At 42.0% G+C, this 27,148-nt stretch overlaps 1 protein-coding gene across 9 annotated transcripts in view; it reads left to right on the forward strand.

The window, feature by feature from the left end:
* The window catches only part of LOC121890480 (CUGBP Elav-like family member 2), a 159,872-nt gene that overhangs the window by 92,303 nt on the left and 40,421 nt on the right, over positions 1 to 27,148 (forward strand). For all 9 annotated transcript variants that reach the window (XM_042402773.1, XM_042402776.1, XM_042402777.1 and 6 more), the window contains exons 3-5: positions 1,996 to 2,078; positions 21,511 to 21,559; positions 26,784 to 26,918. In XM_042402773.1, the coding sequence (XP_042258707.1) occupies positions 1,996 to 2,078; positions 21,511 to 21,559; positions 26,784 to 26,918 (267 nt within the window). The remainder of the gene's footprint in view (positions 1 to 1,995; positions 2,079 to 21,510; positions 21,560 to 26,783; positions 26,919 to 27,148) is intronic.

The raw sequence follows: 27,148 nt of genomic DNA on the forward strand, positions 1-27,148 counted from the left end.
GATTCATTCTAAAGAGCCACGTACAAGTAATTTAAGAAAAAGTTGTGGCATTCATCAGTTTTCTCATACTTACAATTTACAAGTGGTCCAGATCTGTCATACATGTCCAGGCCTCTGCTTTTCTTCACAAGTGTCTTCACTTAGAATCATAATGTCTTTACTTGAATGAATTTGGAGTTTAAATATGAAACCAAAATCAACTGAAATTAAACATATGGCTGCCAATTTACCAAGAGGGTTTTTAGATTTTATGATTTTTATTGGCATATTTTGGTGCAGCAGCTCATACGATACATTTCAGTAGGTAACTGTCTAGTATCATCTTGTATTGCAGTATTTTACTGTATAAAAATATGGATCTAGTTACCGTGACGTCACTCGTTGGTTTCTGAAGAGCGGTTTTGAAGCTCAAAGCGAGCCGCTCCGGCCGTCGCCATCTTGGCGGTACGTGACTCTGCCTAACTCCCAGCCAATCGGAAATGGGCAAAGAGGCGGGCCGAATGGCTGAAACAAGCCACCTAGCGGCTGGCGGCCCTGTCACTCAAAGCAGCCATGTCCTTCATTATGCATAACTTAAACGGGTGAGTTATAAAAAAATTCACCCCCCGTGCAGTTGTCATGAAAGGGGAAATTAGCTACAGAGACCAGGCTGTAAACATGTTTATTTCTGCTGTAAAGTTGGGCATTTTAACATGGGGGTCTATGGGGATTAACTCGCTTTCGGAGCCTCAAGTGGTCATTCAGGGAACTGCAGTTTTGGCACTTCCGAGTTGGCTTCATTTTACAGCCCTGGAGGTTGCTGCTTGGCCATAATATTAGCATCTCTGTGACTGTCGCATCCTTTGACCGCCTCCCATCACAGAGCATGCATCTAACGTCCCTCTTTATTTCTGTCACATAGCACTGCAGCTCTTCGTTGTCGTATTGATATTTTCTAATTGTTCCGGGTCTCCTACTACTGACACTCCTAAACTTATTATGTTTTTGTCTGCTGCTGATTTCTGAAGATAGGACTTGAAGCTACTAATGAACAGGTGACGTTCATCAGGCTGAAACAAGTGATTTACGACAGTTAAAAGAGTCTTTTGAATCCAACTTGGAACACACGTACAGAAAAAAGTAAGAGATTTAGGGGAAAAACACAAAAACATTCTTGCATGTTAGGGCTTTTCTGTTGGGGAGGCAGGATTCTTTTCCTCTAATCAATCAGGATAACAGCTATGAATGAGAAAAACATCAGACCTATTTGAATCTCTGAAAACATCTGAGATGTGGGGCGGTGATTCAGAGCGCTGGAACCGGGCTAGTTTTTGATATACACCACTGTTTTTTCAATAGCGTTTAATCGACTATTTCAATGTGGAGCAAGCACTAACTACACACTGAAATATAATCATTTAAAAGGCTGTTGAAACAACATTTATAAGTAACCTAGTTTCACTTTTCAATCAATTTCTATCCGGTTTTTATCCCAGATGGATTTCTTTTTTTCTGCATATCACAGCTTACATGGGAAGCGAGCCTGTGAATTAGTGAAGGAATGAATGACCTCATGTGGAAGTGAACAAGTGTATGGATGAATGAGTGAGCATGAGCAATAAATAAATCAGTAAATACTTTCTATAGTGAGCGAGTGAGTAAGCAACTGTTCACAGATTACTCAAGGATTAATGAAGAGGCAACTCCATTCTCCACCACCTCCCCTTTCTCTTTCATGCTGTCTTTGTATTGTTTGTGCATATGTGTGTGTGTGTGTGCGTGTGTGCAGGCGTGCATCAGTGCGTGCGTGCACACGCTTCCTCGAGGCTGAAGTCATCAGCGTTGAAACGAATCCAAAAGCGTTCTCTTCCTCTCCGCTAGGATGTTTCGTCCTTAACATTCACTCAGCGTCTGCCAGTGTCGACAGGTGATGCCAAGCAGATGAATAGAGAAAGTGCTCTTTGTTGCTCCTTATGCTCATCCCTCCTCTCTCTCTGTCTCTCTCTCTCTCCCCAGGCTGCTGTTTTGTCACGTTTTACACAAGGAAAGCTGCCCTTGAAGCCCAGAATGCACTGCATAACATAAAGACCTTAACAGGGGTGAGTGTGTGTCTTCGATTCTCCTCTGCCTACTTTCTCCTCTAATCACACACTTACAGCAGCACCCTGAGGCGGCCCCTCCCTAACCTGTGTGTGTGTGTGTGTCTATGTGTGTGTGTGTGTGTGTGTGAGACTGGAAGTGTGAGCAGGTGAGCAGCAGACTGTCAGTGTTAGTTTGTGAAAGTGCAAGCAACTGAGTTGATAAGTGAAGAAGCACATGTTAAAGGTGGAGTTTTCTTCTTAAAATTTCTCTTTCTGGTTAAACTTAAAGGTATCAAACACAAATGCATCCTTGTCCTCCTTTGCTGCCTCCCTGCTACCTTTAAATACCACCAACTGTTGCTATATAGGGAGCGGGACGTCTTATATCTGACAGACACAGTGGACTTTTAAGTCTTATTAACGTCAGGTCATTTGATATGCAGGCCTGGATAGAAGCAAAGACAGAAAACTTTAAGAGTAGAAGCTAAAGTAGCTTTTTCAGCATAACAGGAAACAGGGAATAATCAGTGGAATGGCACCATGATGATACGATTATATGGTGTTTGTTTTGCAGAATCTCTTGTACAAATGAATAATTCCAAGCAATTTGTCATTGAAAACCGACACGTACTATATGTGCATAGAAAGAGTGAATACATTAGCCGTATCCTGAAATATATCAACAATGGAAATTCATTTGTATTAATATTGTAATACTCTATTAAGCTATATTAAGCCTGACTAATCAAATATGTGTCAGACATGTAAACAAAGTGAGATTAAGCTCAATTTTTGCCCCAAAAAAAGTAGTGACAAATCTTTAGAATACAAAGTAATCTTTGTAAAGTCATCTACATCCCACCACCGCACGTCTGCTTCACCAACTTGTGCAATCTGAAATGTTTATCACGAACACGTTGTGCTTGTGGCGTGCATTGCTCTACAGCGCAACAAGCGGTCAGAACACTTGCAAAAACTGTGCTTGCATCTAGTTTCTGTACGGTCATGTATAACCCGGACAATGAAAGAGTGTGTCGATGCTGTGGCGTTGCCTTTTCTTTCACGCTATCTGCACCATTCTCTACTATTGTTTCCCCCCTCTGTAGCCCAGGAGAGCGATAGAGGAAGTGGGCTGGAGCTTGCTCACACTCCCGCTCTTTTAGCCCTGGGTGGATATTTAGAGGCCCCCAGATCCCTTCTGTTCGGGCTGTTTGGCTGCTTCCCCGACTCTCTCCTTGGCTGCACCGGCTAACTGGAATCTCATCAGTTGAGCGTCTGTACTCGCTCGCTTCTGTCAGTTGGATCAGCGAATAGCCCTCCTGGGCAGGACAGGGTGGATACTGCGAATCCCACAAGAGCTATACACAGGATTTGTGCTCGGGCTTCCGATTCGGAGTCAAGCTTGTTGTTTTGCACAGAGTCACTGTGTTAACTGTTCGTGGAATAAGTATGTTAAATTGGTCTGTTTTTCCTGCAGTATGAGAGTTAGTCACTTATCCCTTGTTGGAGGTGTGAAACAGCCCTGGGGAGGACACAAACTGCAGCGGTTTCAGGATTATAGGAACATGAAATCGCCTTCTTCTTCTACACTATAACTCCCAACCTTTCCCTGTCTTCTGTCTGGTCATCCCTCCTCCTCCTCCTCCTCCTCCTCTTCCTCCTCCTCGCTAGCTTCTCTCTCTCCTGCAGCATCTCTGGTTGGTTGTTATGGTTTCGGCTTTTTGAAGTCAGGTAGCAGTAAATTTGGATTGTAGTTCCTGGAAAGGGCATCAGAGTCGAGCAGTTTTCTCAACCTTCAACCAGAGACAAGAAAAACTTCTATACATGCTGTTTTCTCCATTTATAAACATGCATCAACCTTATAATACAATAGGATGAAATAATGGACGTCCAATAAAAAAAAAAAACTAGACACTGAAATGCAAATTTAAATGTAAATTCCTGCACCATCATGTGCTAACCCTACTTAAAATCACACTTAGTTTCACTGATAAAGATCCAATACTTAATGATACTTAAAGGTACCTTGTGTGTCCTTGTACATACAGGATACAACAAAAAACATTTACATTCAGTGTTTCTGTGTGCATCCTCTGGGCTTAACAAGCTTGTTGAATGCATGTCAATCCTCAAAAAATATTAGCAAATCCAAGATTTTAAAATCTGCATTGTGCACGTCCACATTAGCTAACTAGCTCTCTTCTTCTTCCTGCTTTTTGCTAGCGTGTTACTGCATCTATTGGCACATTACCACCACTAACTATTAGTTAGTTTTATAATGTGAAACTGTTGACAGGAATGTGTGTTGTGTCACCTGGGGAATGCTAATAAAATTGCTTCATAACGCTACTAGTAGTCAAAAACTCCACAGAATACTTGTATTAGCTTCAAAGAGCACCAGCTTTACTGCTTTATTTGTGTTTCTTATTATTCTTATTAGCATTTGACCCCCTTCTTCAAGAGTAATAAAATACAAATTGTTAACTGCAAAATCCAAAATAAAGATTAGATCATTATTTCCCAATAAACATGAAGAGTTTAAAGTAGTTTTTCACCCGAGTAGCATCTGCAGATTTTCCTCTCAGGCAAGGCGCTGACAGGCTCCACCAATCAGAGGCTTAGGGCAGTCTGTTTGTAGCCCTGAAAATGATGAAACTACGGCAGATTCCAGCTGTGAAACTAATGTTTTACTGGGAGTTTTAAGTCTCCACTAACCTCAAATTTGTTCTTGGCAGTGGCCGAAAAAGCTTCTGAGAGCGAGTGAAAATGAAAACAGTTCATCGAAAGAAAAAAAAAAAAAAAACCCCAGACGACATTGATCAAAAAGAACAATATGTATGTAATTAAACCTGCGTCATATTCATCATGTCAGAGTTGGACGACGCTGACTGGCTCGCACTCGGTTTTTTTAATAAAAGTCCAGTATTGACAGATGGATACGGTCTAAAAGTAAAACACAGGCGCACGAGGACCAATAAACACGGTTCACACTCAAAACACTGCATCAATAGGGGTGTAATGATAGATCATTAAGTGGTGTGTGCAGGTTTTTGTTCATAATTTTTAAACAGTGTTTTTAAACTGGCTCCACCTCAGTTTGAAATATATATATATATATATATATATAAAAGGGCATAAAAAGGTGAGAAGAAGGAGTCAGCTAGAGACGGGGAAAAAAAATACACCATGAGGACGGTGAATTAATTGCTGAACGAGGCGAGTCAAGACAAAAAAAAAAAAAGGAGAGCACAGAGAGAGAGAGAGAGGGAGAGGGAGGAATTGAGAGAGAGAGGTTAGCAGAGGTGATGGGCAGATGGACAGAAAAAAAAGGTGGAGTGGAGCACTCCAGCACGCTCGAGGGCAAAGCAATAAACGGGCCGCAGTTAAAAAACCAATACCTGCTTATTAACTTCCCCACTCTCATGGCTTGTAAAAGCCAGCGGAACAATGTTTGTATTGGCACTCTTCCCCTCCTCTCGCTCTATCTCTCCTTCCAAAACCCAAGGCCCTAACAGGGATAGATGCAATCAGAGTGGAAAGCTGGACGGGGGCCAAATTGTAGAAAAAAAAAAAAAAAAGGGCACCGGTTTTGGCAGTGCAGGCCGGCAGCCATGTTGGTTTAGGTCTGAAACAGTTGAACAGCTGCCTTTTTTTTTTTTTTTTTTTTTTTTTTTTAAGGAGGGAATTAAGCGAAGGGGTCTTTGGTTTTGGCGGTGTCGAGAGCAAAAGATCGAGGCTCGGGTTTTCTCGTCGAGTGACAACAAAAAAAGGCGGCGCTGCCTGTTCTCTGTCAGCTCCCAGCCTCTCCACATATCTCCCGTCGCTTTCCTTCACTCCTTCACCTATCTCTCTTAAAGATTTGTCAGCGTTCTGACAAGTATATCACCAAACGTACACCGGCATGTATACCAAATGTATGCATATGTGGTGTTATGTATGCAGAAAGTGTATCTCCATGTCAGCTCCACACCTGTCTGTCGTACGTCAGTGATAAAGTAATGTTCCCGCCGCCTGCGCAGGTCAGAGCAGAAACTGGATGTTGTATTACTAAGGCTTGTTGTTTTCAGTTGTTTTTTTTTTCTTTCTTTGAAAGATTGGTTCCCAAACACCCACAAGTGGTTGTTTTTCCTTTCCATTGAGAACACGCTGATCACTGTAGTTTCCAGTAGACAATGTCATCTTGAGATGAGGAGATATAAGAAAAGCTCTCGATTGTTTGGGAGAAAAAGGAAAAAGTAAACAAACCGTCGTCTCTATGGTGGCGTTTCACTTGTTAACTGGCACAAGAACACTGTAGTTTATGTGAAGCATTTCACTGTTTTACCACTTATGTATAAAACATCCAGGAGATACTGCAGAACCTACATGTTATTGCATGCTACATGTCGAAGTATAGTCACTAGGGGATGGGAATTACACATGAACTCATAGTACGATACTATCACGATATTCTTCCCACGATACGCGATATATCACTATATCTGTAACTGAAGAAGAAAGAAAAAATATTTAAAAGAGCAGGAAATCAACAGTACATTAGTTTCACAGAAAATAAAATGCCAACAAGTATAAATATCAGAACACTGATAACTGTATCTTCAGTTTATGCCTCTCACAGAGCTGCTGGTAGCGTTAGCATGACGGTAGCATGACGTTGTGCTAACAACCTAAAGATTTACACACGACCTGCAGATAACTAACTGTACTATATTCAGAGTTAACAAGATATTCAGTGATGACGGCAGACTAAACGTTAACATGATAAACAGCAGCGGCTACGTGCTGACGTTCCCCCCCGCAGACACACAACAGAGAGCCTGTCGTAGCAGAACCACTAGCTCAGCTACAACAAAGGTACCACACAGAAACTTTTACAAAAGAGCCATGAATGTGCTTCTAGTGACTGTCAAAGCTCCAGCAGACTCTCTGTGTTTCCAGCAAAGACACGGTGAGTCTGACAGCAGCTGTTCACGGCTGGTTATATTGAGCCTCTGTTTTAGCTCCTGTCTCTTTAAGGCCCCCCTCTCCATGAGCATGCTCTGTTCTGATTGGTTAGCTAGCTTCCCCTTATGCTACATAAACAAACAGTAGGATTTCACTTCTTTTTCTTGCCGTTTACTCAACGTCGAAACTTCTCAAATACATCCATAAATGTTGGTTGTGGGCTTGTGTAAACGATCTGACCCCATCATGAGGAGGAAGTAGAGGTAACATTGCAAACGAAGCGTTCAGAGCAGGCTGAAGCCCTGGGTCTTGACTTGCAGGGAGCATTTCTACTTACTGTATGTTAACCTCAAGTTTTGGACCTTTGATGATGTTTAATATCTAACGTAACAGTATAAAATTAACAGAAAATCACAAAAATCATGATATGTCCCCTTTAAGTATTTTTCTACTGTAAATGGCAGCCAGAAGAGCAAGCTTAGAATTCTATTGTAAAGTCTGACTTGTTTTCTTGTTTATTCTGTTTTTAAAGCTTTGAATCTTAAAGATTTTTGTCCAGTTTTAGTCAAGCGGCAACCTCCGGGGCTGTAAAATGAAGCCAATGCAGAAGTGCCAAAAACTGCAGTTCCTTGAATGACCACTAGAGGCTCCAAAAGCGAGTCAATCCCCATAGACCCCCATGTTAAAATGCCCAACTTTACAGCAGAAATAAACATGTTTACAGCCTGGTCTCTATGGCTAATTTCCCCTTTCATGACAACTGTACGGAGGGTGAATTTTTTTATAACTCACCCATTTAAATTTTATTAAGCCGTAAAGTTATGCATAACGAAGGACATGGCTGCTTTGAGTGACAGGTCCGCCAGCCGCTAGGTGGTATGTTTCAGCCATTCAGCCCGCCTCTTTGCCTATTTTTGATTGGCTGGGAGTTAGGCAGCGTCACGTACTGCCAAGATGGCGACGGCCAGAGCGGCTCGCTTTGAACTTCAGAAACCAACGGGTCAGTTGGTACAGTCTATGGTTTTAGTTCATCTACATGATGCTCCATCTAAAAACTATTCTCTCCTGTATGTTAACTGGCTGCAAAGATGAATAAAAGACTTTTAATTTTTTAGAATAACATCCACATCCAGGCTACATCCTTCTGTCAGAAGAGGCCAAGCACCTGCGCTTTCACAATAAGAGTCACTGCATTCAGTTCAGCGGTAACGGCTAGCACAACACATCAATCAATTAAGAAATATAAATAATTAGTCCTATGTTTGACATTGACATCCAGAGAGTCACACACACACACACCATGTTACTTCTCTGAACAGTTTCATTGAAGATGGGTAAGCAAAATGCGTTTCTCAAAGAACAGCAGCTCTCACTGAAGTCGTTTTCTAATGACCCGCTAATGAAGCTCTGGGGGGGTCGGAGACAAAGTGTGTGTGTGTCGCCTGGAGAGTCGTGTGTTCTCTCCCGACTCTTAATAGCACTACACACACATATAACACACACAAGACCCCCGCTATAACCCATCTATCGTCAGAAAACATGCCCCGTACCCCTGGAGCGATTTAAAGCCATAAGACCGGACCCCCCGCTGCACGGACTGATCGACACCCCTGCATGACTCTTCAACACACACACACACTTAAAAACACACACACAAGTGCACACATAAGCAAATGCCTGCAGTTTACTAGATTAAATTTTTTTTTTTTTTTTTAAATTTCCCCCTCCTGATCCACTCGGCATCCCGCCCACCCTCCACGCTAGCACAACACACACACACACACACACACGCTGAGACACACACACACACACACACCACAACAACACGCAGCGAGTTAAAGCCTGTCAGCCTGCCTGTCAGACAAGGTTGTTTGAGATTTTCCACTAAATTGAACTCTTTCATTAGTAGCTGACAGATGTCTAAATGCCCGGTGTCTCCCCCCTCCATCCCCCTCTCGTGCCTTTCCCCCTCCGCTCACCACCCTCGAAGCCCGCCGAGAGGGCCCCGGGGCCGCTGTTCCCAGTCTGAAGCTGGGTGGAGGAGGAATGGAGGGGATGGAGAGAGATGGAAAGGATGAAGGGAGGTGGGGGGGGGGGGGTGGGAGCTAATCTAGGACATGTCCTCCGGAGTGCCCTCCAGCTTTGAGAAGTTCAATCCTTTATCCTCGTTTTCTTTCTTTTCTCACTCTCTTCTACCTCTTGCCCTCTCTCCATCCCCCCCCCACCCCCCCACTCACCCCCCTCCCTCTCTTCTCTGTTTCTTCTGTCCTGTTGAATCTCTCTCTCCATCTTTCTCCCTCTCTATCTCTCCCTTTCTCTTTGTGAAAGAGGATGAAAAGCTCTTTGATTCACAGTTTCTCTCAAGGATATTTCATTCTGAAAGTAAGGCGGAGAGGAAGGGGAGGGGAGGAAGGAGACAGAGAGAGAGAGAGAGGGAAAGGAAGGGTGTTGGGTGGGGTTTGCGGGTGGTGTGGTCATGAGGAAGAGGAGGAGGAGGGGGGGGGGGGGGGCTTCAGACGCGATCAGTCGAGCCTCCCCCCCGTCCTCCATGTGGGCAGATCAGAGCGTTTGTCAAGCGCCAAGCTTGATAAGAAGCGTGGGGCTCATTAAAAGCTACCGTCGCACTGAGACCACACACACACACACACACACACACACACACAGGTCCCCACCTCCCTTACCTTTCTGCTGGCAAGATAATTAGTGATGCTCCGCTGCCAGAATACAGGCGCAAGGTTGTGTGTGTTCGTGCAACCAAAGGCACATCAAAGGCCCTCATCAAAGTAAGTGTGATCTCAAGCAAGGTTAAGGTTTAAAAGCAGCAATTTATAATCCAAAGACATAAGTCATTTAATCGGCCATTTATTATTTCAAGTTGGTGGACAGAGCTGCGGATTGAAGCACAAGACTGTAAGTGATAATGTGTATTATCATTTTCAATGATGTGAGAAATCATATTCTTTCATGCAAAAAGCCCCTGTGGTCTCAAGACTCCGACTGCTCCAGCCTTTGAAGGGAACTCGTGTGTGTGTGTGTGTGTGTGTGTGTGTGTGTGTGTGTGTGTGTGTGTGTGTGTGTGTGTGTGCATGTGTGTGTGTGTTGAGAGATGATGGCCTGTGGAGACTGCGGCCACTTTGGCGCTACAGCTCTCGACTCTGGTCTGATGTTGACATTCATATTTTTGAATGTAAATCATATCTGAAGACTGATCGTCCGCTTTTGATCACACATTTAAAATTGTCTTTTTCAATTAGTTTTTTTTTTTGACAACCTTGGATATTATTTATTATTTTCATTGAGTATAATTTTCTAACAATGGATGCAATTGTTTTACTAACAGCTTCATTAGTGGTTAATCTTATTTGTAATTACTAATTTATCAATGTTTTATAGAATGATAATATGCTAGTGGAGGATTTAGAGCAGCTAAAGGGATTTTGACCACCTGACCAATCAAATGTTGCTTTTATTAATAGCTTAATACTCATCCATAAAACATTCATAAAGGATTTATAAAGCATTAAAGTACGTCTGACAAAATAACCTCCGCTCAAATGTCCACTTAGCTTTGATGAAGCTAGTAAATAGACATTCAAGTTGAGATAAATGTCACTTATTAAATGAATGAATTATCAATTATTTATGAGGCCATCAGGTGCAACTAAGAAACCTTGTGACATATTGCTTTATTAAGACCCAGATTCTTACAAAACATGTCTATTTTTTCCACTTCTATGTAACACAGACCTGATTTACGCCTTTGGTTGCATTTATTGTAGTTTTGTGCATTATGATATCAATTATGAGTGTGGACATTAGACGTCCTGAAGCGCAGGAGGCGAATCAGATCATCACACTAGTTGTGAACAAATACTTGTTTTACATAACTTTTTTAAAAGAGAAAACACATTTTTTTAATCCAATTTACCCATTTCAGTTAGATTTAGCAGTTTTTCTGAGCAGTGAGAGACGATTAACCAATATTTCCAGTTTCAAGTTCCAGTAAGAAGATAATCTGGTTTGAACAGGGAGCTTGTATGATCATCTATACTACTCTCTTCCTTGTGGAACTCTGTTGTATGTTATCAGATATGATTTCTACAACAACTCGACAACTCAGGCTGTAAAAGAACTTGAATTTCCCTCCTTGAAGCTGAACCGTGAACGCAACCATCTGCTAGCTATTTGTAACACGCAGCGCTCGTGACACTCAAGATGCTGGTTTTTGTTACGGTGCTCAATAGTTACCACTATTTCCTCCCTGCTTACTTCTTTTTATATATATATATATTTTGAAACCCGACTGAAATGAACCGTGTGGAGTTGCACCGTCTGATATTTTAGTGAGGATAATCAGTATCTTTTGGCCTCTTGTTAGAGGCGGGAAAAAGCCTCGCTTGCAGCATTTCGACCGTGAGAGACGCCGAGGCTCCCGGCCGATACCTGAGCTGGAGTTGGAACCTGACCTAAAAGCATCACAGTTGGGTAATAAGTTCTATATATAATCAAAACAAATCCATCATAGCCGAAGCCAGGATGACATTTTTTTTAAGAGTCCCGGCATATATCAGCTCACTGATACCTGGGCATACCCTCAACTTTGTGTCTCCAACAAAATACTTGAGGGGAGGAATGCTCCACGTCCACACGGCCCTGTCAGTCGATGTGTGTTGTTTGTTCAGGTGCAAGCCTATTACACATATCGCTGCTCTATCACAATAGCTCTCCACGCAGCACTTAAGAAGCAGACGAGCTGACTGGCAGGGGGAAAAAAAGAGATGAGGTAACTCCCACTGGCTGATAGACCGGCTGATTTACTCTTCAGACCCTTTCAAGTTTTCGGGCAGCTTGCCTCGCCTCGCCGCAGAAGAGCCTCTCTCTCTCTCTCTCTCTCTCTCTCTCTCTCTCTCTCTCTCTCTCTCTCTCTCTCTCTCTCTCTCTCTCTCTGTGTGTGTGTGTGTGTGTGTGTGTGTGTGTGTGTGTGTGTGTGTGTGTGTGTGTGTGTGTGTGTGTGAAACCCGACCTCCCCGTAAACACCTAAGGACCCGGGAAGTTGTTGTAGGTGCTTCTCTGCTTGAAAACAGCGGAAATATGGATGGTGTAGGATATTAAATTTATCATGTACTAAGCCCTGTGTCATCAAACATTCATGTGTTATAGCCTGGAGGATATTATAGAACAAGCTGAAAGGTTAGAGCTCGGACAAGCGGTTTATAAAAAAAAAGGGCTGACCGATAGACGAGCTATTAGAGCAACATACATCAGTGTTTTAAATGTGTGTGTGTGTGTGTGCTCATCTTTAAATCCTGCTCGGCTCCTCACAGATTATTTAAGTCCAGAAAAAAAACAGTAGCCTCATTCATTGCAAACACACACACACACACACACACACACACACATATATATACATATACACACACGCGCGCGCACACAACCATTCCCACAGCGGTGTCATTACAGAGGCTCATTATCGAAATCAATTCAATTAAAGGCTGTAATTGCTGTAGTGAAACCCAAATGCTATCGCAAACAGGGCTGAAGGAAGGCAAACCTCATCGATGCGCCGACCCTCGGAGTGTGTGTACATTACTGTGTGTGTGTATGTGTGTGTGTGTGTGTGTGTGTGTGTGTGTGTGTGTGTGCTCTTATTTAACGAAAGAAATATTAATCGCTTGTTTCAAATTAACTTCCCTAACCTCTCTTTTCTCTCCGAGTCGGTGGCAGCGTTTAAGCATATTGATTCGTCGGGGGTGGGAGGATGGAGGAAGGGAGGGAAAAGAAAGGAGGAGGAGGAGGAGGAGGGTGGCTGTAAATGCAGGCTAACTATGTTAAACACTTAGAGTAGTTAGTGTGGAGACGCGACGCAGCATAGCTAATGCCAAATCCCTCAATCATTCTGCTCACACACGCGCGCGCGCTGGGTTAATTGTTTACCGAGTTAAATGAAGTGGGGATAATGTAGGCTAACTGTGCGCTAAGCACTGCTAAGACGAGGGATATTGTAAAGGACAATTTGATTTACAGTCGTTTGTTTGCCGGGTGGGGGGGGGGGGAGTGAGAATTAAAGTCACACTTTATCTGTATCAAGGTGTTTGTCAGAGTGATGTGAGGGAAGCAGAGGGTGTGTTTGTCTATGTGTCAAGTGTGTGTATACAGTTTTTTTTTTTTTTTTTGCTGTAATGAGCAGGAATGTTGCAGAAGAGGGGAAAACTCTTATGTATGTTTGTGTGATATAAATGCAGACTATAAATCATGTAGGGGGGAAGCATTCGTGTCGTTTACCGTTTAAAAACCGTCGTCAGGAGGACGTCGACGTGTCGAGAGCAGCAGCTAACGCGCAACAGATGTGCCGGCAGGTTTTATGAGTCAGGCCCGATGATGTCACAAGCTGAATCAAACTGATGAAAGTCGTTTGAGGAGTAGTCAGTAGTAGTTTGTATATTGCCTGTTGATCCATGATATTGGGGAAAAAAAACATTTACTTGGTGTCGAGGCTTCGCTTTGGAGCATCTTTTTTATTTGCAGCTCTCACACCGAGCAGATTCAGTTTGACATGAATATCTGGATCTCTTTGAAGCTTTTGATCACTTTGAATGACGTTCTGCAGATATAATACCAGATACCAGATATAATTAACCTTATTTTGAACAGAATCAGAAATCAGGAAAACCTTTACCGGGTTATCCGTCATAAGAGAATGATGGAAATTCGTCTTTGATGCTTTGAGTTTTTAACAATATCGAAGGAATGTGAGTCACAGATGCGCGGAGTTGATCGGTGTCACGTTTCAGGATCATTACATGTGTGCTTTCTTCTTCTAATTTCACTGTGTAGTCTTTCAAATTAATTATATTAGTAAAAAAAAGAAAATACACCACCAAACCAAAACTACAGCTGTTTGTTTTAACCAGTTTTTAAGTGTAAAAATGTCTTTTTTTAATGGGACCAAAGTATTATTTTTGAATCTTTTTCTGAAAATCAATTAATCAATCAATCAAACTTTATTTATGTAGCACCTTTCATACAAGTCAAATGCAATTCAAAGATGCTCAGTGTGGATTGGGAGAGTAATGAACACCAAGATACAAGTAAATTACCAAAATTAAAGCATGGTGACTTGTAAAATGTATAAAAAATCAATTAATCAATTATAAAAGATGTTAATAGATTAGAAAGATATAATAATGTAATCCGATGAAAATGTAGGTGAAGTTATCAGTGATGATCACCGTCTGGAGGTCATGTGTGTGCCGTGTCACTTTTATAGGTGTGTGTGTGTGGATGCTGCTCACTTGCAGAGGTGTGTGTGTGTGTGTGTGTGTTTGTGTGTGTGTGTGTGTGTGTCGTCGGTCATACGGTCTCGGTCACCGATATTGAATCCCGACTGTGAGGGCCATCTGTCTGACTTTGACCCAGCAGCTCACCGTCACACCTTCAGACAGGAGGGAGGAGAAAGTGTGTGTGTGTGTGTGGTCGCAGTGTGTGTGTGTGTGTGTACGTGCATATATATACGTGTGTGTTTGTGAGCGAGACAGTGTGATGTCGGGTACCGTACAGTATGTGCACTCCCCAGTTTTTTGGCACACGCGCTCCGGTCATGTGAACTTGGCTGTTGCTTTGAAGGTGTTGGCAAAGGGCGCGCACACACACACACATATAGCAACACACTCCTCCACACATCACACACACTCGTCCTATTCCCAGCGTGAGCCTCGAGTTAGTCCTCTGGCTCCGGGACAAGACGACCTCTGACCTTTTAAGCACCAGAGCATTCCTGGAAGAAGTCGGCGGGCGACAGCAGGCAACAGGGGATAACGTTAACCCGGGAGCAGCAGTTAACATTTAGGAAGTGTAGAGTTTCTCCGGACAAGATGCACTAGGAGGGACTATTGAACAGCCAGCCAAAGGGGGGGCGGGGGGGGCGGAGGGGGCGGAGGGGGCGGAGGGGGTTTAGCACATAGGTCGCCTGAATGACGGCCAGGTTGCTGCGAGTCTCTGTACATGATGAGGATACAAAGATAAAGAAGCTGAAAGGGAAAGAGGGGGCTTTGTGGGTGACATTTCATCAGCTAGTCCGACAGATAGACACCTCGTCTCAGGCAGGAAGGAGAGGGTGATTAAAGAGAGACTGTCCCATAACTAGAAGGTCGTAAAAAATCCATCCTGGCCGCCTCCTGCACTCTGATCCCTCTGGTGTAATGTGGACCTTATGGTTTCACTCATCCAGGTTTTTTTTTTTTTACTGACATAAATATCTAGTGGTGATTGTGTTACACACGGCGGACAAGCTAATCTGGCTTGTAGCAACAACCGGGGTCTCGCCGACAAGTTAAATCTCCACTAATCAATATTTTTTTTAATAACCATGAATCAAATGACAATGTGTGAGACGTAGTGACGAACCTACAGAACTCGTTTAGCCTTATTTAGCTCACTTTTTTTTTGGTTTTGTGGCACAATGACTGTGCGGTTCAGTCTCTCATCAACCTTTTCAAGGATTTATTACACACTTAGTGAGAAGACACCATATTTTTAAGGTTTCTGTTTCTGTACACAATGCAGGATTTCAAAATAAAATGCTACACACATAGACATAGAATGAATCTTATCAATTAGACAATAAAATAGACCAAAGTAGCACTAAAGATGAAATTAAAAGGGAAAAACTTGCATATATAAATACAAATACTACACTATTTTTTACAATATGTGCAAAATAAATGCAAATATGCAAGTTATAGTGCAAAAAAACCAAAACTTGCAAAGGATTTTGTACCTGGAATATTTTTACAACATGTTGGTCTTTCTAAAAAAAAAATTACCACAATGACCAAAAGAGAAAAGCGTGTAGGTGAATGAGCAGGTAATTCAGGGTCAGATGACTACGACCCAGGTCATCATGACCTGTACTGATGCCAAACATGTCAGCCCACCAAACAAACAGGAGACATCTGGAATATTTAGGAAGGGGCAAAGTACACCACACACACACACACACACACACACACACACACACACACACACACACACACAGAGTGCAGAGACAAAATTAAGAAATATCCCCGTAGTGCAGAGACACCTACTCACATTTGGTCAAAGTCCAAGATAAATTGAGAAAAGTTCTTCAAGTGAGTAACTTATCTAATGAAAGAGATGTGACCAATCAGGGGGCAGGAAACCAGCTCCGGATGGCTCCTGCATGGTTTACCACCTGGATGCTTCCAGTCACGAGGCCGGATTGAAAATCCTTGTAAAACTTGAACCCTTGAGAACTTTAACAGATGACAATAAAGTGAAGTGAATTCAGGATGGAGACGCAAGAATTTCCCTCTCGTAGGACGAGTGAAGTCATCGGGTCCTCGTACGGACAGATTCGCTCTTAAAAAGCACGTACGAGTTATTTAAGAACAATATCGGCATTCATCAGTTATCTTTGTACATAGAATGAAATCTACAAGTGGTCCAGAAGTTAACAAAATATTTAATATAGAGGTAAACAAACTTTGTGCAATCATGGCTGCCAATTTATTTAAAAGGTTTTTTTTTAGATTTTATGATTTTTACGGCCGTATTTTCTTCTCTCATTTCCAACAGCTGCCTCAGTGTCCCTGTCCGGTATCATCAGCTGACAGCCTAACATCACCTGCAGACTATAATATTCTCTCCTCTAATATCACCGTGACAGTCACAGCCCTCCCATCACGGAGCGCTTTGCTATAGAAAGATGTTATTTAGCATCATATCATTCCCTCTTTACTACTGTCACAGTGCAGAGCTGCGCTGGATTCATATCTTCCAATTGTCTTTGGGAACATTTTTTTGTGAATGAAACTCACCTACAAAGCCTTATATGGCAGTTTTAGGGGCGTGGATTATGCTAATTATCACATCTCATGAACAGGTGGCATCTATCAGGCTGAAACTAGCGATTTACGGCTAATGCAGGAAGGATTTTCGTCTTATTGCTTTGTGCAAGAACGGATATAAGAGCAAAATAAGGAAAGATTCATGCATGAAGCTGCTGCACATGTAGCTGCTGCTCGAGAACTATAAATCCAGATAAATGAAAGTGTTTTTTTATAGAAGGCTAATAAATATAACACAGTGCTTTGCAGTTATCTCAGAGCAGCTAAAGGGAGTTGTTAGTTCTTAAACAGCAACAACACGGCGGCTTGCCAACTCTCATTATTAGAGGTGTGAGTGGTGACTTTCAGTTAGCGCATTAATATGTAAATTAAATGTTAATCGATTTTCAAAGGTGTGCATTTATCATGTATTTTACAGCACGCGCGCAGTGTGACTCAGTCAATCAGAACTGAACTATGCAGTTTGTAATAAGGCAATTCAAGTGCTCTAAAAATGATTAAAAACAAATGGTGACACTTTACTTCAAGTGCACTGCCGAGGTATTAAAAGCAGATAATGAGCCCCTTAAAGCGCAGAAAAAACTTTTTACGACACACTAATCAAACATCAGGAAATTGCATTCAGTTTTAACTTGTGTGTGTTATTAAACTGTACAGCCGCCCTGTAAAGAATTCAGCTCATATTTTGAAAAAAATATTTTGTTAATCACGTTCTGATTAATTATCATGCAGTTAAAGTGGCTTTTGAGGATCACTTGAAGATTTACTAAAGAAAATAGACTCAGCAGAGCAAAAGAAACTAGAAAAGAGGAAGAATCAGCTCTGGTGTAGTAAAAACCAGGTAAACAGGAAGTTGTTTTTTAGCCTCCCCGCTCAGTAGATGGATACATTTGTAAAGCTAAATGCCAGCGCAGCATCATGCCGGGCTGCACACATGGCTTTACACGGTGAAGTTTTTGGTTCTCCCTGCTTTTTATGAGCCTGAGCGCGGCGAGGACTTAGTAGTTTTTGCCGGGCTCCCGCTGAGTGCATAATGAATGGCAGACTGCGGCTGTGGGGCCTGCCAGGCGAGAAGAAACAGCGCTGTGGAATTGTAGGATAGCAGAGGAGAGTCTTGCTTTGTGGGTCTCGGCGGGAGCTCGCCGAGATCAAACATGTCGACAGCGCCTCCGCCCGCCAGGCATTCTGGGTAGACAGACCTGAGGAGGGGATGCCTGAAAACCAGACAAGAGTTTTTTGTACCTGTGTGTGTGTGTATGTGGTCCATGTATTCTTCACATTTTGGGGATGTAATTCTGTTTACACAGTCATGTTGTGACTTCACCTTAAAATTATTAATTTTAGGGCGACTTGGTTTAAAGTTAAGGTTATTTTAAGGTTATGTTAAGGTTAGGGTTAGGATAAGTCTCCAGGAAATTAATGTAAGTCAATGTAATGTCCTCTGAAGTGATGGAAACATGACTGTGTGTGTGTGTGTGTGTGTGTGTGTGTGTGCACGTGGCAGCTTTCGGCAGTGTTTTTCAGGAAGTGAATGACGGCGGCGCGGCAGATGCTGTCACGGCTTTTGTTTTCTTTTTTGCTTTTGTTTTTTATGCCGTTAGAGGACAGACTTTGAAATGGATTAACGAGAACTGACGTGATGTGACTTCCAGGTTTGCTTTGACATGACTTTTTCTTCTTTTGATGTGGTTTCAACACAGACACAGACACACACACACACACACACACACATCGACACACCGACACACACACACACACACACACACCTCGTCCATGTCCCTGCATCTGTCCTTGTGTTAGTGATACTGCACTGAGACGGCAGCCCGAAGCATCAGCGACTATTCCTGTCTGTCCAAGTGTCTGTGACCCTCTTCCCTCCTTCTGTCTGTCCTTCTGTCTTCTCCTCTCGCTCTATTTTTTCCTCCTTCTGATTAATTTTTTTTTCTCCGTCGATGTTCGATTCACACTTTCTCTCGTCTCTGTCACTGTCTTTTTCTTTCTTTGTCTCTTTTCCCCCTTTTTTTTGTTTTTTAGTTAAATTTTTGACCCATCTTTCGTGCTTTTTCTATCATTTTTCTTTCTTTTTTACCTTTTCTTTCTTTCTTTCTTTCTTTTGGAGGCTGATAAATGCTGCTAACTGCAAGTCAAAGCAGTCAACCGTCACTGAATTTCAATTAGATTTTGTTGTTTCTTTCCTTTTCTTCTTCCTTCTGTCCTCTGTCTTTCTTGCTTTTATGTCTTTACAGTATTAATTCCTCTTTTCTTTTTCTTTATTTCTTTCTCTTTTTTTTACCTATATGCAGATAATGCACACTACAAACTTCAATTTCAAATAAATTTTGATGTTTCTTTTCTTCTTTATTCCTTTTTCTGTCTGGATTTTGGGTTTTTTTTGTTGCTTTCTTCATTTGTTTCAGGTGCAGCCATGATTAGCTTGTTACATCTCGACCATGAATTTACTTTTTTAACTTTGGCAGTACAGTACACTACTCTATATGCCTTTAATTTGCTAGTCTGTTTATCTCTGTTTTCCTCCTCCTCCACCGTTCACTGCCCCCATCAGGCAGGTTTGGGAACTAATCAATGGACAGACTAGCTGTGTGTGTGTGTGTGTGTGTGTGTGTGTGTGTGTGTGTGTGTGTGTGTGTGTGTGTGTGTGTGTGTGTGTGTGCTTGTGGGACAAGTCTTGTAGAAGAAGAAGAAGAAGAAGAAAAAAAAGCAGAGAGTGAGGATGATAAGAAAGAGAGCAAGAGGGAGAGAGTTGGGATAAAGGTGTGTGATAGAATTGGAAGATCAAAGCCTTCTGTCACGGCGTGACTGAGCCCAGGGGCGTTATGGGTAAGACAGGGCACATACACACTCATACGGACACACACACTCGCGCAGACACACACACACACAGACACTCACGGCTGGTATTTGACTCTGAGTGTGATTGATACAGGGCTAGATTTGGAGAATCACTGTCATTCGTCTCTCCGCAGATCAAACAGCCACATAATTTCCCATAAAGGAAAGAGAGATGGAGGGAATAAAAAGGGACAGAAGGGGAGAGAGAGAGAGAGAGAGAAAAAGAGGGGGGTGACAAAGCCTTCTCATCTGTGAAGTGTTTGCTTGTTTTCTATAAAAGGAGACCCACCACCTTAAAAACACATCCATCAGCCATCTCAATTAAACTGCTTCTCGGGAACATCAGAGAGATTTCAAATATTGAAAAAAAAAAAAGCAAAGTGAAAACGCAGACATTAGACCCCATTTACGCCTGGTAGAAACATGCGATCTCTTATCTGGATAGCTGCTCTGGATGAGGGAAAAAATACATATCAATGCAAGGTGTGAATGTAAGCATTAAACCCCTTTTACACCTGGTTGAAACATGCAATATGTATCTAGATATCTTATATAAATGCATCCGAAACACACGTTGCAATCAGAGCGCAATCAGATCACATCTGTAGGTGGTCTGGTTTCATTAAATATCAGACATGTTTACATTTTGGCCACATTATTAAAAAAAAACATGTTGAAAGGTCACATAATTCCTCTTTTTTTCCTGCTACGTCATGTAAGCTTGCCAAGGCTTGATCTGGGGATGTTTCTGATCCAATCACGATGCAAATGCTCGTGATCAGATGTCGTTAGTTTGCTATCATATCCAGATTAATAACAGGTGTTCATTGCAGTCTTAGAGACGGATTAATGATTGCTCAAACAGCCTTCGCAGGGGATCGCAGTAGTAAAGTTCTCATCCATCAGTTTGGTGACGCAAGCTTCGATTTGTGGTCGTGTTTGCAGACGGTGAGGTGATTTGAGACGTCTTTCTATGTAATCTTTACTTCTCTATTATGACCACAAGTTGGTCACAATAATCAGGAAGCTTAAGCTCAGCTTCAGCGAGAGCCCAGATTAAAATAACATCAACTAAACCTGACCTGAAGCTAAATAAACTACCTCAAAATTAAAGGTCACAATGATAATAAGCTAAAAAAAAATGGCCCAGCGTACCTACATGAGTCAGCAGTTTGTGGAGGTGAATGTTTCATGTATCTGACAACTGAAATAATCTCTCTATACTGTTGTGTGTTGTGTATTTCAACCGTTATCTTTGCAACCACTGACCGTGTATGTGTTTGGGTTGGAGAAGGCAGTGAGTTTTACCTGTCGTCCCTCCATGTATTTGCGTTAGTCTCTGCTAAGCTGTTTTTAGCACATGATGTTTAGAAATGTTTATCTGCTGCTGCTTGTTGTTCTTACTTCTTCTTCTCTGTCTCGCACTTCTACTTTTTTTCATCTTCTCAGTTTTGTTCTTGAAATCTTGTTTTTTTCTCTCTTGGTCTTTAACACACTTCCCTGTTCTTGTTTTTTTTTTTCCCTCTTGTTCTGGTATTTTTAGCGATATGGCAAACCCCCTTCAGGCACACCACCACCCTGTGGACTGAAGTTGTTTTGGGGTGTTGCCAGATTTGCATCTAGTATGGAAAAACAAAAGCGGATGTCTGCCTAGCTAAAAAAAAAACTTGCATTTATGTGTAAATTATGCATATTAAACAACATGAAAAGTATAATTGTAACAAAAGTCTGATTGCATTATGCATTTGTAAGCGTAGAATTTAATATATTTTGTCTTTTATCTCCTACAGATGCACCACCCTATTCAGATGAAACCTGCAGACAGTGAGAAATCTAACGGTAAGTGGGCACACACACACACACACACACACACACACACACACAGCCGCATCAATAGCCTATCACACACTCATGAATCAATAGCCTTTTTGAATTTGCTTGGCAATATCTATCTCAGCCGTGTGTTTTCTCTCGCTGCTTGACGGGCAGACGGGATGACGGACCGGAGGGTGGTGGAGGGGGGGGGAAGAGATTGAACAAGACACATAGAGATGAACAGAGAAAGCAGGATATGATGGTGGTGGTGGTGGGGGGGCGGTGGGGGGGAGGATGCTGATGTATATAAATATATTTTTATATGTGTGATGAATTATTAAGGTGCTTTCGGAAGGAGGTCAGTGAAAGTTGAATCGTTTTGGCCTCGTGGTGAACCAGCCTCTCTCCCCTGTGTCTGCTCCCTCGTACAAACATGCACTCTCCTCTTGCTGCACACACACACTCATTAATGCATCTATCTCACACACACAAGCACTGTCACACACTCCTCGTCCTCAGATCCCCCCCCCCCCATTTCTAAACTACATATTGCAGATTCACTTCTGAATTGATTTCCTATATCGAGCCTCGTCCTCTACATTCCTTTTCATTCTAACAAGGAAGCTGTCTGATAGTTTATACCACGGATTCTATATTTCTCTTGCTGTCCACAAATCCTGCGAGTACTTACTCTAAATACTTCATGACTTTCCTGTGGCTCTCAGCCCCCGAGCCCACCGCTTTCCTACTGAGGACGTAAATACATAGAGAAATACATATATACTGCAACCGACAAGCTAGAGGTGCAGTTTGATTTGCCCCTTTATATGCATGATGAGTCATCTAAAACAGTTATTATTTAACAGGAAGTGAAAAAAGAGACATACTCCAAAAATAAATGTGTTTTTTTTTTGACATATCTACCGAGAAACAGCAGAACAGTCAAAGAAAGTAGAGACAGTGTTTTTAAAGACAGCTTTACAAGGTCTGAGTTTTTTTGTCGCTTTGTTCTGCCGATCTGTTTTTAATTGGTTCAATTCTGATGCAGCAATAAACATCGGTGTAATTTGTCAGGTTCATTACATTCAGTGATATTTAGTCAAGGTAGATTTGGAAACTAAAAGACAATGTCATTAACGCGGTTTTAGAAGGATAGGAACACAAATGTTTTTAACGTGGTGTCCCTAATCACTTTTTTTAGGGGGGGGGGGGGGGTCTCATTCTGCATAATTCCTCGGCTTTAACCCTCCTGTTGTCTTCCCGTCCACCGTGCAACTTTTCTCCCCACGGGTCAATTTTGACTTGGGAGGACAAAAGTCCACAGATGCTATAAATTTTTAATAAAACACCCAAAATGGTATGGAACCATCCATGTGATTTTTAGGCAATTACATTAAAGAAAATCCATATTTCTGATATAAAAACATTTTGAAAACGGGTCAAATTTGACCCGAAGACAACATTATATGCACATTGATCCTTTAAAAGCCTCGTCATTGATGGTGCAAATTTGGTGAGACTTTTGGCCCCGTATAACATGCAGTCAATGCTAAACTTAAACTACAGTAATGATTAAATGTTCTACTCATGTCATGACGGCTTCTTTTATGTCACAACCTCAAAGTGAATGTTTAGACTCCTCACTCTGAAACGAGGCTCCAGCTCAGAGTCCTCTTGACCCTTTTGGGCACATTTTGATAATTCATCCATTAGTTGAAACTTCAAGATGTTTTGCTGCTGAGCCTTCAGCTACCACCGAAACATAAAGGAGATAAATTACTTTTTTTATGTGTGTGTGTGTGTGTGTGTGTGTGTGTGATGCCCCCAAAAAAAGAGATTTTTCAGAAACTACATTTCAAACTCCTGTTCCTCTGGATAATCCAGAGACCTCAATGTGGACAGTTTTTTTTTTTTTTTTTTTTTGGTGGAACATATTTCAGAATAGAAATCGTGATGTGTGTGGATCATTCAGGTTGGCAGAGCTGCAGCAAATATCTATTTCAAACTATTTGCATGACTAGAATACCACCAAGTGAGAAAATATGTGTTTTTTGCAATTTGAATGAACTGACCCTTAAAGCTGAGTAATTGAGCAGAATATGAAAATGGATAAACCATGATTGGATGAGGTGACCCTTTAAACCCAGTTTCAGCTACATTTGAAATGTGTTTTTACAAAGTTTTAAAGGTGTTTTTTTTTTTCTGACACCTGCAGCTACCTTCAGTGTACATATTAAAACGTCTACATCCAGTAGAGTCGTCCTTACGGATGACACACGGACGATGAAGTAGCACCGCTGTATCTCTGTCCACTGCGGAGGGGAGAATACAATAAAACGACAGCATCCGGCGAAGCAGGGAAGAAATCCTTATAAAAGCCATCATCCGCTCCGCTGAAATATGGCGAAATACGACTTTATAAGACATAACCGTCTGGGTAACGACGGTGGAACTCAATAAAGCGGCCGCTACTCACAGCCAGTACGGTAAAATATAGAGCAGGCCATACGTAACGTATCCATCCACTTAATGGTAATGACCTTTAATAAACTCAGCGTTAGAGTCGCTGTAACAGTGACGAATGGCCAGCTCAGAGCTTCATTAGTTTAGTCAGCGGAGGAGACGGAAGAAGAAGAAGAAAGGTGACAGTAGAAGATGTACAGTATAACAGCCGGATTATATTATTGGTAAATCTTAATGTGTTGAAGCTCAGCGTGAAGCCAATTCTGCTCCGATTTATAAGCCAGAATGCAAAAGCTGACTCCAGATCATCCTAGAGTCGGCTTTAGGAGTCTTATCACCCGCCTGCCTGCCTGTCTGTCTGTCTGTCTGTCTGTGCGCCTCGTCCGAAAAAACAGAAACAGTCAATTGTAACGATATCTCCTCTCTTTTCTTTTCTATCGACAGAGTAAATTAATTACATTGCTGTTAGACTTGTGGTAATCTTCCTCTGGAGTGATGCTCTCTCTCACGCGCACACACACATACACACACACACACACAGACATTCGCATGCTGTGTACAAAGGAGTTAAAGCTTTTTGAAACAACACTTATCTTGGCAGCCTATCCCGACGGTTTGTTTTTTAAACACACAAACAATTCAAACAGCAAAATAAACAAGTGCGCTATTGATTTCCCAGAGTGCAACAGACCGCTTATCTCTTTCGCCTCGCGGTAAGAGCTGACAGTTTCCTCATTAAAAATGAATTGGATTAGCATTACATTGAATGGTGGTGGGAACACATAAACACACACACACACACACACACATATTGTTTCTACAGCCTGATTCACACTTAACCTTCCCCTCCTCATACGCACTAAAAGTTTCTCACACGGTTACCTGCAGCCGGCTCACATTCCTGGAGATTGCACCAGGAGAAGGAGGGATTGTGTCAGCGAGAGGAGAAAGACAGGAATCCATGAGGGAGAGAGAGACAGAGAGAGAGAGAAGGAAGAGGAGGAGAGGTGGAGGGGGAGGTGGAGAGGGGAGGGGGGGAGGAGGAAGAGGGTGAGAGAGGACAAGCTGGAGAGTCTCAGCAAGCAGTCGGTGTTGAAGTGATAATGAGACATTGATCAGAGCGTCGCAGATGGCATGATGAAATACATGAACTCTTGTCTGTCTTCATTTCTCTCCCGCTGTCTCTTTTTCTTTCTTTCCTTTCTTTCTTTTCTTTGACTTGATTCTTTTGATTGCTGGTTTGTTCTGTCTCGTTCCATTTTTTCTTTTCGTTTTCGCTTCGGTCTTTGTTTTTCTTTTTCTTTCGTTTCTCCCGAGTTTATCGTCGTCGCGTTAGAAGCGATGCATCCTACATCTGCAACGATCAGTCAATTAATCAGTTAGTTAACAACTATTAAATTAATTGCCAACTATTTTCCCTACCATTGACCCCTTCTTGTCTATTTCAGAGAGGGCAGGGGACCTTTAGGAGGAGCTAGCAGGTCATCAGTATACGCTACATAAAAGTGATATACATTATCTGAAAGCTGTGTGTCAAGTTTTTCAGTCATAAATCTGTAATAAACATTGTGTTTTATAAGAGTTTAGAACATTATAATGGAAGTATATGATCCTCATTAATGTCTCGTAAGTTGTTTCAGCAATTTTAGGATTTGGTCCATATTCGACCACTCGATATCAATATATGATATATGATAAAAATGGTCAAGAATCCCTCCAAAATACCACATTAAGACACCAAAACCTTGATGAACACCATAGAAAAATTCATGCTGTGATTTGGTATCAAAAACTTTTTACATTTGGAGATTTCTGTAATAACTGCATTTTTCTGCGATTGGATGGTGAGAGCTTCTGTTCTTGAAATTGCTCAATAACCCCCCTGGTTGTCAGTATATCTAGTAACGCCAGACATCCTCTGAACGCCTGAGGTTTCTAGTTTGTAGTTGTAAAGTTTCATGAGGCTGTGATTATCCTGGAGGTCGCAATAGTTCATTTAATACGCTGAGGTCAAGTTTCAAAAAAATGGTCTCACTACAATGAAATGGCTACTATGGGGACTAACATCAGCACACATGAATACAGTTTGGCCCATTGAATCCACAAGAAACTGCATGGGATTAGCATAAAGTTGGCATGTCTGTAAAGGGGAGACTTGTTGGTAACCATAAAACCCATTTTCATTCAGATATCTTGAGGTGAGGCCAATATTTAGCCTAAATTTGGAGTGGTATTTAGCCTCCTTCCTGACAAGCTAGCATGACATGGTCCGTAGGTCATCTAGTTTCATATGATACCAGAATCTTCACTGTAGCTTTAAAACTGAACCTGTTACTCTGCCTCTGAAAGACAGTAATGTCATCCGAGGATGCCGGCGTGCTTGTGGAGTTTAAGAGGTCAAGAAAAAAAACTCAAAATTCTCTGATTTCAGCAGCTCAAATGTGAATATTTCTGGTTTCTTTAGTCGTCTGTGACAGTAAACTGAGTGTCTTTGGGTTGTGGACTGGTTGAGGACGTCATCTAGAGATTTGGGAAACAGTGACCAGCATTTTTCACCATTTTCTGACATTTTATAGACCAAACAACTAATCAATTAACCAAGAAAACAATCAAGAGATTAATCGTTTATGAAAATAATCCTTAATTACAGGCCTAGTACGTCCCAATGCAATGAAAAAGAAGAAATAAAGTAAATAGATATACACCTCAGAGGACATATTGGACATAAAATGTATTATTCATTCATATTCTCTTTCTTCTTCTTCTTTTTCCTTGACCCCTGCAGCTGTTGAAGACAGGAAGTTGTTCATCGGCATGGTGTCAAAGAAGTGCAACGAGAACGACATCCGGGTCATGTTCTCTGCGTTCGGACAGATCGAGGAGTGCCGGATCCTCCGAGGGCCCGACGGACTCAGCAGAGGTGTGTGTGTGTCGCTCCGGCTCACTTCCATCGCACACTTTAACGCTCCTCGTGTGAATATTATATCACCAGGACGGCCTCCAGAAGCCGCTGCGGTTCACTGTGTCGACTTGTGTCATGATGTCAAAGTCTGGAAGGAAGTATTTACCTCGTCTGTGTGACAAGAGGTGGCTGGTTGAAGATGGTTTCTGAGTATAAACAACTTTTTACATTAAATTAACTGACGATAA

The sequence above is a fragment of the Thunnus maccoyii genome, chromosome 23 (assembly GCF_910596095.1).
Source record: "Thunnus maccoyii chromosome 23, fThuMac1.1, whole genome shotgun sequence".
NCBI lineage: Eukaryota > Metazoa > Chordata > Actinopteri > Scombriformes > Scombridae > Thunnus > Thunnus maccoyii.